We start from the raw sequence: 19,924 nt of genomic DNA, 5'->3' as shown, positions 1-19,924 counted from the left end.
AGCAAAGTACTTGTATGTATATGGGAGGTGTGTTTTTTTTGGACACATATTCCTTACAGGCTATTATTAGTCTTCTTGATAATTTACAACATAAAAAAACAATACTTAATGTAGATGTGTAACAATGATTAGAATGTAATTTTTTTTTTTGTTACCATTGTTTTCTTCATTTTTCCGTTTGTATTGGGTTAACAGTATAACACTAGCTACACGGGGAGGGTGGCAGTGTAGCTGCTGTTAGCCTCAAAGAAAACGAAGAAGAAGCTGCTGCTGCTTCCTCCAGCCGGTGTGAGGGTTTGTGGCACGGCAGGGCTTCCGTACGTAGTCGGCGCGTTGCGGTAGAGCGCAGTGTTCTGTGTTTGTTTCTGTTTTAAAAAATTCTGACGTATTTTTTACACCCAGAAGGTATGTGGATATTTATAGACATATAATCGAACATACAGTATATCGACAGTTCGGTATCTATGATGAGAACTTCGTCTTTGTTAGCCGACAAGCTAACGGTTGTCTAGCTAGCAGCAAGCTAGCCTGACTTAGCTAACAGAGGCTACAGTGCTAACATTAGCCTGCATGCTACTCGGGAAGTGTTGGTTAGCGTGTGTGTTTCTGTATTCAGGCCATGTATTGTATATTTTTGTCCAGCTTCCAATGTCTTCGGACGCCCTGAAGAAGCGAAAGTCGAAGGTTCTCCGCAGTGATGGAGGAACCCCAGAGATGAAGCGAGGTCGCGGAGAGGGCGACATTCAGGTGACGTTGGGGAAGATGAGGGGGGTCACAGGGGCAACAGTGTGCTTTAATCTGTATGGATCTACACTGAAATGCTGGACTCAAGGCCTAGAAAACGATCGCACTGGCAAGCTGTCACTTAGTAAAGGCAGAGACGTTGAAGTCTCTCGTGAAATTAAAGGGCCAGAATGCTGATCCTAAGAACTTTGAGGTGTAATATAACAGCTGTGTATATAAAGACACTTACTCCTGCTATCCCTCTAGTCCTTCTCAACTAGATGGCCTTTCAGGTCCACATCAGCTGCCTTGTGGTCAACTGTGCTGCTCCTCGCTGTCAGTCACTTAACAGAGCAAACACATAGACAGATTTCTTCCTGAAGGGAGCCTGCACAGGAGCTCAGCTGTATTTTGAGCTGCAGACAGTAAAAAAAAAAAAGAAAAAGCCTGTTTAGAAAAGGACTCAAACCAGGAGTTATACAGTCACTGGAAAATATATGATCCTTTGCAGTATTTTGAGTGAAACCTGAGAAGAAAGCATTTCAGGGACATGTGAGACTTTAATTTGATTTGAAGAGGCACGATATGGGGCCTTTAAAATAGACCCTGACCTGCTAAGTAATGTGCGCTCAAGTGATTTAAATAGTTATTTACAAGTCTACGTACAAAAAGGTATGTATAAAGTAAGTTATGTTCAATGTATACAATATAGAGACACTACTGAGACAAACAATGACATATTTCTGAGTTCGTCATATACTTATTAACTTGCATAAAATGCAGTGTCCAGCAGAACTTTAATGTCTTATTTCAGAAATAATCAGATTTGAGTCAGTTTTCTGACGATCCACGCAAGCCCTGCAATTGTATTTTACTAGTTAATATTTTATTTTGTCCATGTCCTGTTACTTAGACCAACAGAACGTCGCATAATCTTCTTTTATGATTTGGATGAAAGTGGTCATATGAATCACAGATGCACTACTGGAACAATACTAGATTGATTGTACATCTTGTTTTTAAGCGCTATGTGTCATGTTACCAACCAGCTACTCAGGCATTAATTTGGAATATGGAAAATGTGCGCTGTCAGTGCTGAATTTTGAGTCAAGTTGTTGTAAAATTTGGGCGGTAATTCAATCACTCACCACTGCTTTGACCACAAGTAAAGAACAGTTGCACTCAGAGCAGATAAAAGGGGGGGCTTAAGTTGAACTAAGACCAACAGGGGTGTGACATACTGTGTATATTGATGTAGTTTCCTTTCTTTTTCTTTCCCAGGATGTGCGTGTGTATAGTGAGGAGGTGGAGCTGGACGGCAGGAGCCCTGACCAGGACTACTCACAGTACAAAGAATCATGTGAGAGTCTGGCCACACTCATGAGTGAGATCCAGGAACTTAAAGCCAATGGAGCCAAGGAAGGGGTAAGAGTCTTACTTAAGATGCACATCCAGACTCCTCTATTGTTACAGACTGATTTGATTGCCAGCAATATTGTAAAAGCATTAAAGGCTACTTGAGCTCATCAGTGTGGTTTGCTGGTTTGTCACATTTCCCCACAATAGAATCCTTATATGTACAGTTTGTGGTATTGATAAATCCAATACATCACTACACGGATTCTGTGTCTCGTCCATGATAATGAAGCCTAACTGGTTGTATTTCTTTTCAGTGTGTGGAGGTCGAGCAGAGGCGTATGCAGAGCTGCATCCACTTCATGAATCTGAAAAAACTCAACCGCCTGGCTCATATGCGTCTAAAGAGAGGCAGAGACCAGACACATGAGGTAATTCACACATAACTCTCACATACTGGTTATGAGATCTTAAAAGAAATACCAGTTTAGGTCAAGTTCTCTCTGTTCCATGTATTTGTTTAAAAAAAAAAATGCTGCCTCAACTCCCTTTTGTGCTGATCACTTAAGGAAAGTTGAACACTGGGCACTTTGTTTTCTCCTTTAACACCTTACTGCAGTAGCTGCCACTGTCAGCAAAGAGAGCTTATACACCCCCTGGTTAATTTGTTGTTGTTTAGAGATTATTGATTTAGATGCCAATTCTGTGTATTGATCTTTGTTCGGATTCTTGGCATGTTGTGTAGAAGGCTTATTATTTTTTTGCAGAGAGACCGAGTAGCGTTTGTAAAACCAGCTGTACCGGTGTTTTATCTGTCTCCCCTCAGGCAAAACAGAGAGTCGATGTGCTTCACCTTCAGCTGCAAAACCTGCTGTATGAAGTTATGCATCTTCAGAAGGAGATCAGCAAGTGTCTTGAGTTCAAGTTAGTACAAAATGTTTAATACAGTATTCACCAAGCAATGTGACTCACTTCAGATCGTAGTTAAACATTAGAGCAGACTTTATTGAGCGGTTTAATTGTACACATTACAAATTGCATATCAGAAACACCCAAAATTATGCACCATCAACATCCCCACTCTATGAGAATCTACTGTCGTGAAGTCAGTCAATGAATGTGAACTTCAGTGAAAAAATGACTTCTTAGTTCAATCCTTTTCAGTTCATATGCAGATTTTTATACATGTATGTTTTCAAAGTGGTATTTACGTTATTTTCTCTGTCACAGATCTAAGCATGAGGAAATAGACTTGGTTAGCGAAGAAGAGTTTTACCAGGAAGCTCCGCAGGAGATATCCAGGCCTCCCCTCACAAAAAATGATCCCCACCAACTCACACTGGCACGACTGGACTGGGAGCTCGAACAGAGGAAGAGGTACAAATCTTACACAAAGCGTTGTGCTTATGTAGCGTGTTGTCTTCAAAAGTTCAGTCTTGATTTTGCAAAGGGCAGTTGTTAAAAGTTTGTGGTTGGATATAGGTTGGCAGAGAAATATAAAGAGTCACAGGCCTCAAGGGAGACGATTCAGAAGAGCATTGAGGTGAAAAAGGAGCATCTGAGAAGCTTGCAGCCAGGACTCAATGCCATCATGCAGGTATATTAGCTTTTAATGGAAATGTTTTTTTCTATTTTGAAAGGAGCATCCTATCATTTCTTTCCCAGCCTCAACAGCTTGATCCATTTTGTTTTAAAACCTGTTCATTTCTTATTTAGAATATTGTTACATTTTTCTATTTATAATGCAAAGTGTTTAATCTCATTCTCAGTGACCAGTTAACCTTATCCTCTCCTTTTAATGGCCTTCCTTTTTTCACAGGCCTCTCTCCCAGTGCAGGAGTACCTCTCCATGCCATTTGAACAGACTCAGAAACAGACAGAGGTGGCCCGTCACATGCCTCCACCTCTCTATGTGTTGTTTGTTCAGGCCAATGCCTATGGCCAAGCCTGTGGTAAGTTAACACTGGAGAATATGCCCATGCCTCAGCACAAACTTGAGTCGTAATAGTGGGATGTAAGTTGTGATCATTGTTGTTTTTGTTTTGTTTTCAGACAAGAACTTGTGCGTCTCAATCAGCGGTGATGTGGATGAGGCCAAAGCCCTGTCCAAACCCCCAGATGATTCCCAGGGTACAAACACTACTTGGCAACATACATACTTTGTGCACTAAGCACACAGCCATATTGTTTTGTGCTGTTGTACTCTGTATTATTTAGGACTGTGAGAGATGCAATCCCAACAGAAAACATAAAACTATGTGTTCTGGTTTTATCCAGATGATGAGAGTGATTCAGACGCCGAGGAGGAACAAGAGAAAACAGTGAGTCTAAGGCCTGGCTTTACTCCAGAGCACTTACCCTTTCACACTCAGACACACACACACACACACACACACACTCAGTCACAGGTCAATGAGTTCAGTTATTTCTTAATATACCCTTGTCTGCACTCAACACACAAACTCTCCCTGAAGCCTTGGCTGTCACACATTGTGGTTTGGTGGGTTGGAAAGCAGCAGCTATTGATCGATTTCTGCATCCAGAGTGCCAGTAGGTGGGGGGTTCTGGGAAATATTCCCCAAGAATGGCGAGGTGACTGTAACCTGAGCGCACCTCGGACATGCACAGTCAGCACCAAACCGGTGCTCATTTTTGTTGTCAGGATGCTGTCAGGATGTTTCTCTCGTGGTGAAGTGAATATGTATTTTCCAAATTACTGATTTGGGGATGAATGTTTTTGTATTGTATTGCAACTTGTGTCTGGCCTTTTATCGTCACACGATAGCTTGTCTGAAGTACCCTTATCTTTTGTCAGTCTTTCACTGCGTCCAACTGTTGTTCTGAATTTCCTCCTTGTGTCTTTAGAGATGCTACGTCATTATCATGTTTCTTCTATAAAAAGCTGTAATTTGATGCAAAAAAAATAAAAAAAAATCCTGATTCATTTGATAAACCACAATGTCAAACTTGTACTTTGCTCGCTTTTTTTTTTTTCTTTTCTTCTCTTGATTCCATTTTTTTTAATGTGTCTTTGACAGAAGAGAAGAAGGCCGACCACAGGTGGCCAGCTGGATGATAAAAGACGGGAGATGCTGAAAAGGCACCCTCTGTCCCTTTGCTTAGACCTGAAGTGTAAAGGTAACCCATTCTGTATGCTTGATTTCTTTTGTTGGTTAAAGTCTGCTCAAAATAGGTCGCTGGATTTTGTGCAGGTTGAAACACTCCCTATCTTCACACTGAATGTTTAAGCTCAAATATTTACAATTCCTCTGTGTTGGATTCCTTGTAATGCGACCATGTGTATGCTGTGCTGTGTAGTAACTCGATACCTATTAGATAGTATGAAAAAAGGTGCGTGCGACCCACTCTACTGTGACATGACACCACTTGACCCTTGTGTTCCCTCTGCTGGCTACAAAAGGAATATAGTGACAGATTATAGGGAGATCTGCATTGCAGGCGTAACTCTACCTAAAGGGGAAGGAAGGGAGGGGAGGGAGAGAGGTGAGAGAGAGAGAGAGAGAGAGAGAGAGAGAGAGACACGCTTGCAGCATTGTAGGTCTGCAGCACCTACAACATCTCGTAAGCATATTTTCTCATCACCAGTCTTTTATTTCCAGTGCTGTCCCTCTCCCCAGTTTTCTCCACTGCTGCCAGATGCAGCAGTCTGTTTACTGCTGCAAAAGCAAAAAGCGAGTAGTGTAGGTGTGAGTGAGTGACAGCGTGTCACTGAGTTCACTGTGCCTGCAGAGAGTGGAGCGTGAAAGATGACCATCAGCATAGTGTCTGTGCCCCCTTGGTGCTGCTAGCTGCCGTTGTGGCCACACCCTGGTATTGCTCTCTAATGCGCTGCAGTGTAAAGTGAACCCAGGGGGGCGATCGCTGGAAGGATTAATGAAAAGAGTGGGGCACTGAGAGTATTGGGTTAAGATGGAAATGGATTAGCTCACCCCCCTTGTGTTTATCCGCCTTGTCTCCACAGATGGCAGCATCCTCCATCTCTACTTCTACTACCTGATGAATCTCAACATTATGACTGTAAAGACCAAGGTCTCCACCACCACAGATCTCAGCACTGCCATCAGCGCAGGGTGTGTGTGTGTGACCACAAGCATTTGACTCCCTCCCCCTGGCTTCTTGAGAATCCCAAAGAAAGTCTAATAATGTCTTCTTTTCCAGGGACCTGCTGAAATCAGACACTCTGCTCAGCTGTCTCTACACCAACGACCAGGGACGAGAAACACCCAATCCAGCTAATCGCTACCAGTTTGATAAAGTCGGGTAAGGATGTCACACAACTACAGTGAATAGGAAGTCGTTTACTGGATCACGCGACTGAATTTCACAAAACAATATTAACCCAAATTTTGTTTTTAGGATTGTTTCCTTTGCGGATTACGTGGAGGACCTGGGTCACCCCTATATGTGGGTTCAGAATCTGGGAGGACTACATTTTCCAAGTGATTCCTCAGAGGTGTGTGTTGAAATCAATGGTCAACCCTGTAGAGCACATTTCCACAGTGGTACAACTGTATAATATTGGCTATGTGGTGTTCATGTGTTTCCAGGGTGTGCGTGTTGGCAGTTCTCTGAGTGCCAGCCACATGGAGACCACCATGAAGCTGCTGAGGGGACGAGTCCAGTCCCGCTTGGCTTTGCACAAACAGTTTGCCTCTTTAGGTGTGTACATTATTTGTTAATAACTGCAAATAAAAAAATAAAAACAAATAATGGACATGAACAATGATTTTATGGGCTCCTGTCTGTAGAACACAGCATCATCCCAGTCTCAAGTGAGTGTCAGCACTTCTTTCCTGCCAAGATCATCTCCCGCTTGCAACGCTGGACCACCATCAGTCACCAGGAGTACATGGTACATAAAAGCAAAACGCATGTTTATTGGTATTGATATTTGGAATCCCATGTAATTGAATATTTATCAGAAATACACCTGATGTTCTAACATGTTTTACTATGATTTTGTATTCATTTCAAGGAGCTGCAATACACACGTCATGTGACTGATGCTGGCTTGGCAAAGGAGACTGATCTGTACTTTATGGCAGTGGTCGAAAGAGGCACAGGTACATCCAGCCAACGACAACAGAACTGAGTATTCTTGATTATGTCATTTGAATTAGTTTTTGTGAACAACTTGCCTGTACTCTTCTCAGCTCGCCTCCAGGCTGCAGTGGTGATGAGTCCTCGTTACCCAGAGATCTCCCCTCTCTTCTCCCTCTCCCTGAGCTGGAAGGGAGAACGCAGTGGACGCACCGATGACAACCTCAGGGTATGAACATTTCAATAATGGCCGTTTACAGCCCAGAAGCTTGTGCTCTGGGGCTGTTAACACCTAGTCAAGTCACTAACCACAAACATGTTTTGTCATGCTCTAATGAATCGTTTACTTCTGTAGGCCATGGAGAGTGAGGTCAATGTGTTCAAAAATGAACTACAGGGACCACGCCCAGGACACCAGCTCCTGACCAATCAGTTTGCACGCCTGTGTGTCTGCTTGGATGTGTATCTGGAGACTGAAGGACAAGATGACGGTGTGGAAGGACCTCGAGAGTTCCCCCGTGAAAAGATGTGCTTGCGCACTGTCAGGTATGCAGCTGGCAAGAGAACTGGTAAACTGTTCACACACACTTGATTAAAGACAGAATAGTTTTACATCTGACATTTCTCATCTCTTTGAATTCAGGGGCCCAAATCGTCTGAAGCCATTCAAGTACAACCATCCTCAGGGCTTCTTCAGTCATCGTTAGAACTGTATATACACTGTACCTACTGTAGTTACAACTCTTAACTCCTTCAAGCTTACCTTTGTGGCTCTTTGACACACAAAGCATCCTTTTTAAAAGTCTTCATACCATTTTGAAAATAAAAGAACCTTGTTATTTTCTTCAATGAGCGTGTATTTTGTCTTTTTATTGATTGTTGCATTCAGGCTTTGCTGTTCACTCCAAATTTTCCTGTTTCATCCCCCCGTGCTCCTCTCCATCCTCACCTACCTGTGCTGCTCTATTTATAGGTGTCGTCTGAGGTAGCTGATTATTATGCCATTGTGGTTCAGTGCTGGAGCAAGCTGAGTCATTTCCACAGAGAATGATGATATACGATATTTACCACATTGTCTGCACTTAGCCTTTGACCTTTCATTTATCATCCTGGCTTTAGTAATGGCAAAACAGGTTGTTATTTAGGACACTGAGAAGCCCATCAAGGATTGCTCTCATTTTATGATTAGCTCGCAGCGCAAGTATCACTCTCCTATTTTCTTGCACATTGCAGCACAAATCCACCAGGATGTAACACAATCCATAGCTTAACGCCTCATGGATAAGGATGTGTGTAATGTAGTTAGAATAAGAAGGAACTGTTGTCTATGTTTGAGAGTAAGTCACTGGTAGTGGTTGCTATTTTAAATATTTGAAGATTTTCTGTCAGTGGTGAAAACTACTGCAGTGAGGGAGTTTTGCTGATACTTGAGCTAAGAGGTTTTTTGTTTATAATCTGCTTGGAGTAAAAAAAAATCATTTTGGAAGCGAAGGCATGGTTGGAGGTGGTGCTTTATTCTCAGTATAAAGAAGATGCAGGCAGATAGCTTATCTTGGCTGCCATTCACGGTGAACTTCTCTGCAATTTCTCATTTTGCACAGAAAGCGGTTACAATTACAACTGATGCAAAATTCAAACGTGTTAAAGTGTGTTTCAATAAAAAAAAGGTAAAACTGCAAAAACTCTTATAAAACAGCCAGAACACTAAAATGCATAAATGTTCTTTGTCACTTCCACCTTCTGTGTTCCATGACACAGCTGCTGATCCCGCTAATACAAAGCCATCTATCAGATGCAGTGAGATTGGATTTACGGGGGGGGATATGATGCAAAGAGAACGCTGAAGTCGTGCCAGGAGAGAAATCCTTCCAATGTCAGCCAAAGTGTGCAACGTCAGTATTTTACCAATTAATAAAAAAAATAAAAAAAGCTCTTCAGTGGCATAAATGTACCTGCTTTTTAAATATTCATGTGCTGATATAATGAATGAGATTTGTCACCATCTGCTGCACTCATTAGTTAATCCTATTAAAAATGTATCTCCGCCTTTTTTTTTTTCTTTTTTTTTTTGTGAATGATTGTAGAGCTTTATGAATAGCTCAAATACTACCGCAAGTCATGACCAAAAAGGGAGGATTTGCATTTCCTCATTAATTTTGTATGCTTTCAAAATGAGGGGCCTGTTTCCCGATCAGCCTCGAGGCTCCTCATGATACCGAACCTGTTAATTATAGCAATTATGAATTAATAATACCCAGATAAATGTGGGAGATATAAAAGGATTATAAAAGACGCTATCCGGTTTCACGGAGCAGTGAAAAAGGAGGGAAACCGAGTCCGTTCTGTGCGTGCAGAGCAACACCGCTCTTGATTAATACATGAACGTGGGATGTGAGGGAGGGTGCGGTGGCTGCTGAGGGGTGGGTACAGCTCCCCCTCTCCTCCGCCGCAATGCAGTGCAGTAACTCGCAGCATTTCTGCCTTTTGGCCTCACCACCTTGTGCGATTATTCCTCACACTTTAGAAATCTTCACGTGCGGTTTAATGTGTGCAAAGAAAACTCCACAAACGCCTCTTGTGTTTGATTTTTAATTTTTTTCATTCTTTATTTACTGTTTCATATTGCATATTCTCAGCAGTTTATACATAGCACAGTCATCATTGTCCTAGCGTTGCAGACTAGACGAGTGAGACACTGCAGTTTCACCTGTCAGGAGAAGCTGCGTTTAAGGTGCACCACAAGCAAAAATTCAAGTCTTTCTTACTGGTGTATCTGTAAATATAATATAGACATTTGTATCTCCTTAAATATACATTGTTTTTTTAAATATTCAATATCTGTAACAATCTTTAGCTTGACGTTGTTTTGACATCTCTACCCTTGAAGGCTTGTGTAGGTACAGCAGGACGCCACTGCCCCCTTTCCCCATCACCGGGATTCAGTTTAAATGCACTTGTTATTTATTCATTAAGGGCAGTTGTCACATTCAGATAAAGAGTTTAGAGCATTCTGCATTCACTACAATCATACATCAGAAGCATCAGGGGTTTGTAATGGCCATACTTAGGGAGCACGGGGTTATTTGCTACAGAAATCACTATTGCTTACATACTGTGACCTGCTCTGCTTTGGACGGTAAATTGCCCATATGAACACCTCAGTACGTCCAGCTCCTTCATTCTCTATTTACCCTGCTTTTACTTTTTTTTTTATTTACCTCCCTCCTTCCTTCATAGTTCTTTGGCATCTCCTCCTCCTGTGGCCCTGAAACTCGACATTTCACTTCTTGGCCTTCTCCTCCTTCGTCTCCTTTGACTCGGTGCCGGAGGATTTCTCTGCTTTCTCCGTCTTCGCAGCCTCCTTCACCTCTTTACTCTCTGCTTTACTAGCCTCCTTTTTCTCCTCTGGCTTCTTCTCCTCTTTCTTGGCTTCTGTCTTCTCGGGTTCTACTTTAGGCGCAGGCTTTTCTTCTGGCTTCTTCTCCTCCTTCTTGCTCTCGGTTTTCTCAGGCTCCGCTTTAGGGGCTGGCTTTGCCTCAGGCTCGGCCTTCTCTGCTTTAGGAGCAGAGGGCTTCTCCTCCTTAGCAGGGGGAGCGCTTTCTTTCGGCTCAGATTTGGGGGCTGGTTTGTCGTCGGCGGGCTTGCTGGGAGTCGCAGGTTTTGAAGCTTCCTCCTTTTTTGGTGCTTCCTCTGCTTTGCTCTCTTTCTTCGTATCAGGTTTGTCCTCCTTCTCTGGCTCTTTCTCTTTGGGCTCCTGCTTCTTCTCCTCCTTCACCGGCTGCTCTTTTTCCTTCTTTTCCTCCTTCACGGGTTTCTCTTCCTTTTTCTCCTCCTTTTTCTCCTCTTTAGGAGTGTCTTTGGCAGCTGCAGGCGTGGCCTTCTCTTTCTCTGGAGACTTGGGTTCTGGGGTCTTGGGAGGAGGAGATTTAGGTTCAGGGGATTTGCTGGGTGGGGATTTTGACACTGGTGACTTCGACTCGTCTCCTGCAGGAGACTTAGCAGGTGATTTGGGCATCGGGGATTTGGCTGCTGGTGATTTGGATTCTGGTGACTTTTGTGGTGATTTAGACTCTGGTGATTTGACAACGGGAGATTTGGGCTGAGGGGATTTTGAGGGAGGAGATGCAGCCTTTTCTGGAGACTTGGACTTCTCTTCTTCCTCGGCTGCCTCTTCTTCGTCTCCTTTCTCCTCTCCTTTCTCCTCTGCTTCCTCCTCTTTTTCCTCCTCTTCCTTTTCTTCCTCCTTCTCTTCCTCCGCCTCTTCCTCCTTATCTTCACCTTCCTCACCTTCTCCCTCCTCTTCCTCTTCTTTGGTTTCCTCACCTTCCTCTTCCTCCTCTCCTGCTTCTTCCTTCTTTTCCTCCTCCTCCTCTTCCTCCTCCTCTTCGTCATCTGCCTCCTCTGTCACCTCCGTCACCTGAGTCTCATCTGTCTGCTCCTCTACGATTACTGTATCTGAGATCTCTTCTCCTTTCACTTTCAAGTGGGCAGAGATTCTGCTCTCCAGATAGGAGTATGGGCCGCCACCTGACACAAAGCGATTCTCCTCTCCCTCCAGCAGCTTCCTGTTTCAAAGACAGATCGAATCAGTGAGAATGTTAGGAACTTTCAACATTAGGAAACAGACATATTTAATTATGTGTGTTTTCTGACCCTGACTGACCTGTAAGCAGCAATCTCAATATCCAGAGCCATCTTGACATTCAGCAGCTCCTGGTAATCTTTCAGCTGGCTGGCCATCTCCCATTTGGTGGTTTTCAGCTCATTGTCCAGCTGGTTGATGGTTTCCTGGAAAAATGAAAACACACAAACTTGTAGATCAGATATCATGCTGAGGACCTGAGAGGAAACGTGCAAAAGCATGCATTTGTGATTGCACGTCTGCACTGATGTCCTGCCTGTAGTGAGCCGAGGTCATCTTGGTGTCTGTCTTCGCTCTCCATACGCTGCCTCTCCAGTGACTCCTTGGTTCCCCGAAGAGTCTCCAGCTCAATGGTGCGGCTCTGGAGCTGACGGCGGTATTCTGCAATCTCCTCCTGGGATCCGCGGATTGCATCCTGGTTAGACCTAGCAGCTTCAGACAGGCGCTCCATACGCACTGTTGGGAATGCAGACAAAAGTTAAAACAGTTTTATACACTGAGTCTAAGATTTTTTGCTGTGTCACACCTCTGACTGGCTTTTGACTCATGTATGAAATTCAGAATTCTAAAGGCATGCATAGGACTTTTTTTTAAAAAATCCTAAGACATCTGACCGGTCGTGCCTTTAGAGAGCAGACAGCTACGACTGGGAGTGTGAGTAACCTTGACACTGTCCATCTGTCAGTCAGTAGTCTGACTCAGCTCCCTCCCTCCTCCAAGCATGAATGAGCCACTGCTGCAGTCAGCTGGACACAGAGAAGGTCATTATGTTTGCACCTTTTACTGGCTGCACCAGGTCAGCATGTGAATGTACTGGAAGGGCTGATGTGTGGACCATTAAGTCATGTGACATGCTATTAAACTACTGTGTACAAGAAACACTTTTTGACTTTCACACTGGCCAGTAGTGTATCTGTGTAGCACCACAAAGGTCAGCAGCGTCCTGTCATTCTCACAGGTGCTGGAGGATGATGTCTCAGTTATTGCATTGCTTCAGTGAGTCCATCCATCATATGTGCGGGTACAGGCTGCTTCGAAGTCTATGATTAAGTCTAAAGATGACATCAGTCACGAGTCACAGAAGAAACATTACCAGTCTTGTGCGCCGGCCACACACAGTGACCTTGAAAACGACAATATTTGGGGAGGTTCAAGGTAACACAGATACATCAACACAAGGGGAGCAGAGACACAGAGCGCATGAGGCGACAGCAAGAACACACCTACTGTTACCCACAGTGAGAGTGCAAATTAATCATGGTCTCCTCTCTGTGTGTCATCTCACGTCTGCAGTGCTTGCCTTAAATAAAAATGATCATTCTGCGGCAAAGACGCAACCACAGGAAAAGGACACCAACTACGCTGGAAGGCGTGTTAGTTGAACCTTGATCTTTGCGCATTTTCTAATCAGGTTTATTTGCTTTTATTTACTTAATTAAACTTTTTTTGCTCTGTTAAACTTTGCGATCTGCCAGGTTGGTGGTTTGAAGATTATCAGATATTTAACTAAACCTGCAGGATTTGTTGTCCTGCAAAGATTTAGAGGCTATCAAAGTGACTGACCCTTGCATCTCTGACATGTCGTCAAGCAAGATAGTCTGCTGCGAGCGACTGCTCATCAGCTTTAAGTTACCATCAGAATATGGCTAAACGGTTTAAACGGGTTCAAACTTCAGCACCACGGACAGAGAACAAGCCTTACTTTACGCACTAAGAAGTTTCAGCAGAAAAACCATCTAATAACTTTGCTCCCTCTTTGATCCAGCTCACCTTTGAACCACTCCTCGGCGTGCGTTGCGCTCTTGGATGCGTGAGTGTCCAGCTGTGAGCGGATCTCTCGCAGTGCGCTGGTGACGTCCGCCTTGAGCGCGTCCCGCATGTCGAAGCTCACCTGCGCGCCCTGAATCTGCGCCAGGAGCTCCATCACTTCTTCCTCGTGGTTCTTCTTCAGAAAAGTGGCCTCCTCCTCCAGGGCGCGCATCTTCTTGTCCAGCTCCAGACGCGCCAGCCTGCACTCCTCCACGTACTTCTTCATGGCGCGAACGCCAGCCTCCAACTCCTCCCGGTTGCGCGCCTCATCCTCCAAGCGGACCCGGAGGTGCTGGATGTCCTCCTCCAGGTGCTCGTGCTCCAGAGCGGCACGGGCCTTCTCTCCGGTCAGCTGCTGCAGGAGCCCCCTCAGGTCACCCAGCTCCCGCTCGTAGTGCTCCCCAACCGACGCGCGTCCGGCCTGGCTCTGCCGCAGCGCCGCCGCTTCCGCCTCCAGGTTGCGGTTGTGCATCTCCAAGTTCCGCACTTTGTCGATGTAACCGGCGAACCGGTCGTTCAGAGCCTGCAGAATCTCTTTCTCGCTCCTCCGCGTCATGTCGCCGTTGAACGTCTCCAGGCTGTCGATGGAGGACGGCTGGCTGTAGGTGAGGCGGCGGCGCTGGGAGTGGAAGCCGCTGGAGGACACGGACGCAGGCCGAGCCTTGCGGTACGAGCTCGGGCCCATGAAGTGGTGCTCTACAGTGAAACTCATGTTGGCCGGGCCGGAGGAGAAGTGACTGCAGTAGGAGGGAGAGCGCTGGGCTTTTATAGGAGGGAGGGAAAACTCACTAGTCAGCACCAGGACACACGCTTTTAAAGAGATAGCCTGGGCTGTGTCTTCTTCAGAAAACTACTGGCTGCGCAAGAATAGATCTATTCATTCTGTGATCAGCGTAGCATCTTGTAGAGGAGTTGTACTTTAATGCATTTGGGTTCATCAGGTGCAATCTGGTGAAACAATAAAAAGAATGATCGATTTCATAACATATCCATCCAGGCATCCACTCCTCTATGTTTAAGGTGTTTTAAAACTCTTGAGGGAAGTATAGCTTATGCATTCAATGATTCAAATATTGATATTTTTTTTAGACCCATTTGCATTTGTCAATCTTTATGGATGTCTACAAACATTCCTGATAAATTATTCATTTTTGAGGGCTTTTAAAATGCAAAGACACATTCATATTTCTGTGGCTAAAGTCCATGTGAACTGATTGTGTGGGTGTTCGGTGTGTTCTGCTGATGCTCACTGTAGCTTCACTGCTGCAGTGTGAGTTTGCAGATCCACGCCATCCCCCCTGGGACTCAACTCTAACTGCTGGGCCATTGATAGACTCTCTCTCTCTTACTACACACACACACACACACACAAGGTCTGATTCTTTTCTTAAAATAGAACTCCCCATCTTTCAGTTGCTGCTTCTTTTTTTTATTGCAGAACAGTAATTCATTGCCAGATGTGCTCGCAGGCCAAGCGTGACATATTACACAGACCACCATCATGCAGCTGCAGCAGCATAAACATCAACTTTATGGTGTATCCACATCAGGATGTGCCTCAAGCTGCGATGATACAGCATCCACACAAACACAAACCCAGCTGTCCCCTGCTGATCTAAAGGGATGTCTGCTCTCAAAAGAGGACCAGCTCTGAAGAGCATGTACAGCACCTATTGATTACTCAAACTCAGGGTGAGTGAGTTTACTCTGCGTACCTTAAAGGAGAAAGGAGAATTGTGTGCACGCCTTTCCCTTGAGATGTACAGTGTTAAAGAACAGACGAATCAGCACGCAGTAATTTCTCTTGATCAGCCTTTATGTTAACATGTGTGTAGTCAGCCCAGTAACACCCATGGGGACTTCGTGACACCTAAGTCCTTAGTATGTCCTCCAGCAAATGTGTCATGCTTCTTTAAGGTCCTTAAATCTCACTTTCAAAGAGGAAACCCATTTCAGCTGCACAAATGTCTTACAGTGAGGCCCACAGTCGCTTTGTGTTTTGTACCACACCTCACATGCTTGGGGGGCCAATAGGTACGCAGTATAGAAATAACATGCGTCACATCCCCTCTCTCCACCGCCTTCATGTTTTATAAATGAGGACAAAGGAGCAGAGTAAGCAGAATCCAGCTGTGATGTTATGAAGATCCCATGACCAATGCGCCTGAATACCTTGTTATTTGACCCAACCATTAAAAGATGAAATCTAAGCAAAAAAAGAACACTTTCTGCAGCGCGTGAGTTAGAACGTACCTGCAGAAGAAATATCACTAACATAGAGGCCAGAAACCAAGAGTACCTATTAAATTCTGCAGCTCATCTGAAAATAAATCTATTTTCGCCAACCAAACTATGACATGATAGAATAAGACCTCTAAAACGTGACAGCTTACCTACCTACAAACAATTCACAACCAGTCTGCGGAAGCATGAAATATATGCTGTTGTTAAGTTCTCAAATTGAACACAATCTGCTTCTCAGCGCTGTCACGGGCGAATTCATCACAGCCAAATTTTATTACTCTGAAAGGTTGAAGAATTGCCATGAAAATGACATTGACAGGAGGGGAGGAGAGGGCCATGTGGCGACCTTGTCCTTGAAGGGATGGATAGAGAGACAGCGGCGGAGGGAGACAGATGTAGAGATGGAAAATTGCAGGATCGATGCAGAGGAAAATGTCAGAAAAAAAGTGAAACCTGTCCCTGTGGAGTGAAACATATCTTGTGTGCATATATGCATGGCTCCGCAGCTGCAGGTGCACGGAGCGTGTGCTGTGGAGGGGTGGCTGTCAGGAGCTTCCCTTGATTTTCCATAGTGGTATATTTAGACCTTTCAGTGATTTGAGACAATGAAAGAGAGAGGAGGAGCTGGGAGGGGGCCGTGATGAAGGCAGACAGTGGAGATCGCAGGGAAACAGATGATGAACTGATGGAGGGAGGACAGACTCGCAGACAGGAGGGTGAGAGGAGATGAGTGGAACTGGGTGAGAAAAGGGGGAGTCACCTTGGGAGGGACATCTAGAAAAATGGCTGTCCTGGCAGTCTCCAGGATGACTCAGCTGTAATACAATTAAGGCCTTGGACTTTGTTTGCTTGCTTTAGATGTGTATGTGTGTGCATGCATATGTATGCATGTGATTGTGGTCGCGTGCCAATGTGGCCAATGCTAATTTTTAAAGGAGTGGAGTGAAACGGAATACATTAAAGTTGTGCAGTTGTGAATGTGTGTGTGTGTATGTGTGTATTTGTGTGTGTGTTCTATTTTGAAGGGTGACTGACCATAAAGCAGACAGCAGCATCTCTCAACAGTTTCATGCCTGTGACAAACACAGTGATTGAAGTTTCTAGAACAGCAGCTGTCTCAACACAGCACCACCTGCTGGACAGTCAGTAGAGTGCAGGTGTAGTTCCCAGACGCGTCCACTGGGGGCAGCAGAGCCCCACAGGCACACTAACTCCGCTGTTTACTTCTGGTGTCAGCTGCTGCTGGTAGTCAGACGAGGGAAAGTTCAAACAAAACAGCACCAACTTTTCCATAAAACTGCAATATAGTATGTCATATAATGGCTCCACCACTGTCGTTATTAGACACATGGGTCCAGGAAAACAACGAGTTGGTGAACAAGTGTAAGGTAAGTAACGTTAGCCAGCAGCGTTTAAGCTAGCAGTTAACTACGTTTATCCTTGTGCTAGTTAATACCATACTACAGCGCTATGTATTTCATATAAGACTTCCATAACAAGACTGTTTTCTTCTTGTGTTTGATTTTATTTAGCTGAGCAGGCGATAATTTAGTATTTTCAGAGATACAAGACCTATTCGTATGTTCACTTGAGTGCACATGGCAACATCACTGTTATAAAAACACAATCAGAAGAACAGAAAAGCACTAAAGTAAAGACAGTAATTATCAAAAGTGTGTCATCATGCCCCATACCTCCTCCCCTAATGTTTATATCGCATTAATGGATTACTATTATTATACATTAACATGTCAGCACATTTTAATGCTGTAGCTGGTTGACTTCAGTTTTGTTATGTGTGTATACAGCTGGGCAGTGGTATCTATAACAGTGCATCACATTTAACAACCTAATCATATGTCCTGTTTGTAAAAAATATTTACCTGCACACTGACTTATAAGTGTATCCTATAAAGTCACTGAACAAAAATATAAATGCAGCCTGCAAATATTGTTCTTTTCTGACTTAGAGAAAAAGGTAGAAATCACATTTATTATTGTTATGGATAGAAAAGTGTTAGATGAAGCTAATTGTATACGTTGACTATTGTTTTACAGAGTTCAACTAGTGACACATTCTCAACCACTCAGTTAATCCACATCCTAGTCAGGTGGCTTCAAAGGACAATGATCAGACAGTGTAACCGTCACACAGACACTCCTTTGACCAGAGACTATAAAAGGCCACCTTAAAATGCAGCTTTATTTAAATGACACCATGCCAGATATGACCAGAGAAAGATGAAAACTGGCTGTTGGCATGCTGGATGCTGGCATACCAGACCTATGATTAGGCACTTGAATGTCCAAAGCACTATTTATCATCTAAGAAATCATTTCATGAAAGCGTGGTATAACACAGTTTGCTGCATGATGCTCTGGATGGATTTATCTGACAGCATGATCCTGTCCGCCACATGTTGACCAACACTGTCAAGCTCTTTAGGAAAAGTGAGACAACATTCTACAAACAGCATTGACAACTTCATTAACTCCATGCATCTGGTCTCTGACATCTCTCTTGGTCTGACAAATATCATTTCCAATGGAGTGTATACTTGGTTATTTCGTGGCATCCATTCAGTTGTAGTGATGCTGTGAGTTGGAACAGCGAATACTTATTCCTCTATGTTCAAAAGAATGGATAAAATTTAGTAAATTATAACATGCTGCATTTACATTTTTCACTGTATTTCTTAAATGTCGAAATATTAACCTGCAGAATCCATCTATTATCTATACACCACTTCATCCTCACTAGGGTTGCGGGGGGGCTGGAATCTATCCCAGCTGACTTAGGGTGAAGGCAGGGGCCAGTCTATCACGGGGCTACACTTAGAGACAGACAACCAAGCACACTCACATTCACACCTGTGGACAATTTAGAATCACCAATTAACCTCAGCATGTTTTTGGACTGTGTGGGGGAGGAAGCCGGAGAACCCGGAGAGAACCCACGCTGCACGGGGAGAACATGCAAACTCCACACAGAAAGATCCCAGGTGTCCTCTCCGGGACGCGAACCAGCGACCTTCTTGCTGCAAGGCAATGGTGCTAACCACCGAGCCACCTTGCAGCCCTAACCTACAGAATGACTGACTCAATCTAATACATATAGTTAATACAAAGGTACTATCTTTCTCTCTAACTTACAGTGGAGCAGGAATGTAAAGCTGCGTCAATGTAAATTCTCAAGTAAAATACAAGTATCTGATTACTGGTTATTGCCTAACAAGAGCAAACACTGTGTTACATCCTCTTCATGTTGTTGGTTTACTTTCACTTGATTTTTTTGAACAGCAAAAAGGAGAACAAGATGCCGTGAGCCGAGACTGCAGCCAGCCCCCTTTGAAGTGGTTCTCCTTTGAGTTCCACAAACTTTTAAGGAAAATACAAGGTGCTGCATCTCCTTCAAAATTCAAAGGCCTGACTTGTTAAGATAGAAAGCTCATTATCTGAATGTACTTTACTTATCCTCTCCTGCAGGTATTCCTCCTAATGCAGATCACACACAGTTGGAGCTGGCGGTGGTGTTTAATGCCGGTGTTTGCTCTGCTGCTCAGTCGCAGGTCTCTGAAGCTGAGTTGTTCCTCGCACAAGCCACAGAGAGAGGTGGGCATCTATGAAATGATAGCAAACCATAGGTGTAGTGATACAGGAGCTAATACCATAAATCATATTTCATGTTTATCAACTCGAACTCTTACAGCCTGCTCTTGTTGCTTACAGTGTTACAGATGACAGGAGGTGATGCTGGTGCTTCAGACCCTCTAGTGCGCTGGAGAACGGTTCTTAATTCAGTGGGAGACACAGCTTTGCACCCTTCTGTCTTGTACCTTCTCTGTCTGCAGTGGGCAATATGGCTGGCCACCTGTCAGCTGAAAACTATACAGGAATTTCAGGTAAGGTTATGTTTATATTCCCACTTCATTTGTTTCCTGTGGTTTAAAGGAATTCTGTTGCATCCTGCCAGTCAGTGCAGTTTGTTAAAGTGAGCTCCACTACGGTTTTCCCGTGATCTAACAAATGAAAAGGTTCAGTGATTGTGTTGGTCTCCAGGCCTTGTTGTCTCCTTCCTTTTTATCTTAT

General features: G+C 44.1%; 3 protein-coding genes across 3 annotated transcripts in view; 2 read left to right on the top strand and 1 right to left on the bottom strand.

The window, feature by feature from the left end:
- Positions 1 to 309: 309 nt before the first annotated feature.
- thoc5 (THO complex 5) lies at positions 310 to 7,989 on the top strand. Its single transcript, XM_008282012.1, has 20 exons — positions 310 to 405; positions 643 to 747; positions 2,005 to 2,148; positions 2,397 to 2,510; positions 2,906 to 3,003; positions 3,310 to 3,456; positions 3,562 to 3,676; positions 3,899 to 4,031; positions 4,132 to 4,209; positions 4,357 to 4,400; positions 5,118 to 5,217; positions 6,062 to 6,170; positions 6,259 to 6,360; positions 6,457 to 6,553; positions 6,648 to 6,759; positions 6,849 to 6,952; positions 7,076 to 7,163; positions 7,254 to 7,369; positions 7,496 to 7,686; positions 7,784 to 7,989. Exons 2-20 carry the CDS (start codon positions 649 to 651, stop codon positions 7,845 to 7,847), a joined length of 2,055 nt encoding a protein of 684 aa, XP_008280234.1. The 5' UTR covers positions 310 to 405; positions 643 to 648; the 3' UTR covers positions 7,848 to 7,989.
- Positions 7,990 to 9,720: 1,731 nt separating this feature from the next.
- On the bottom strand, positions 9,721 to 14,303 carry LOC103357446 (neurofilament heavy). The gene is made up of 4 exons (XM_008282007.1): positions 13,553 to 14,303; positions 12,039 to 12,238; positions 11,804 to 11,928; positions 9,721 to 11,705 (listed from the first exon to the last, which is right to left on the bottom strand). Exons 1-4 carry the CDS (start codon positions 14,301 to 14,303, stop codon positions 10,421 to 10,423), a joined length of 2,361 nt encoding a protein of 786 aa, XP_008280229.1. The 3' UTR covers positions 9,721 to 10,420.
- A 2,775-nt stretch (positions 14,304 to 17,078) lies between these two features.
- fancg (FA complementation group G) overlaps positions 17,079 to 19,924 on the top strand; it is a 9,187-nt gene continuing 6,341 nt past the window's right edge. The window contains exons 1-4 of the mRNA XM_008282006.1: positions 17,079 to 17,223; positions 19,136 to 19,232; positions 19,322 to 19,447; positions 19,565 to 19,737. Coding sequence (XP_008280228.1) covers positions 17,155 to 17,223; positions 19,136 to 19,232; positions 19,322 to 19,447; positions 19,565 to 19,737 — 465 coding nt within the window. The 5' untranslated portion in view covers positions 17,079 to 17,154. The remainder of the gene's footprint in view (positions 17,224 to 19,135; positions 19,233 to 19,321; positions 19,448 to 19,564; positions 19,738 to 19,924) is intronic.

This window comes from Stegastes partitus, unplaced genomic scaffold (assembly GCF_000690725.1).
Source record: "Stegastes partitus isolate 25-593 unplaced genomic scaffold, Stegastes_partitus-1.0.2 Scaffold255, whole genome shotgun sequence".
NCBI classification, from domain to species: domain Eukaryota; kingdom Metazoa; phylum Chordata; class Actinopteri; family Pomacentridae; genus Stegastes; species Stegastes partitus.
Note: the sequence above shows the minus strand (reverse complement) of the source record. Positions and strands in the feature narration are given on the sequence as shown.

What these genes read in the sequence shown, in the direction of transcription:
- thoc5 (XM_008282012.1), top strand. Translation starts at nt 649, where the DNA reads ATGTCTTCGGACGCCCTGAAGAAGCGAAAGTCGAAGGTTCTCCGCAGT. An exon ending in AGCAAGTGTCTTGAGTTCAA is followed by an intron (nt 3,004 to 3,309) that starts GTTAGTACAAAA and finishes TCTCTGTCACAG; the next exon opens with ATCTAAGCATGAGGAAATAG. An exon ending in TGCCTATGGCCAAGCCTGTG is followed by an intron (nt 4,032 to 4,131) that starts GTAAGTTAACAC and finishes TTTTGTTTTCAG; the next exon opens with ACAAGAACTTGTGCGTCTCA.
- LOC103357446 (XM_008282007.1), bottom strand. Translation starts at nt 14,303, where the DNA reads ATGAGTTTCACTGTAGAGCACCACTTCATGGGCCCGAGCTCGTACCGC. An exon ending in ATGACCTCGGCTCACTACAG is followed by an intron (nt 11,929 to 12,038) that starts GCAGGACATCAG and finishes TCATTTTTCCAG; the next exon opens with GAAACCATCAACCAGCTGGA. An exon ending in ATTGAGATTGCTGCTTACAG is followed by an intron (nt 11,706 to 11,803) that starts GTCAGTCAGGGT and finishes TCTTTGAAACAG; the next exon opens with GAAGCTGCTGGAGGGAGAGG.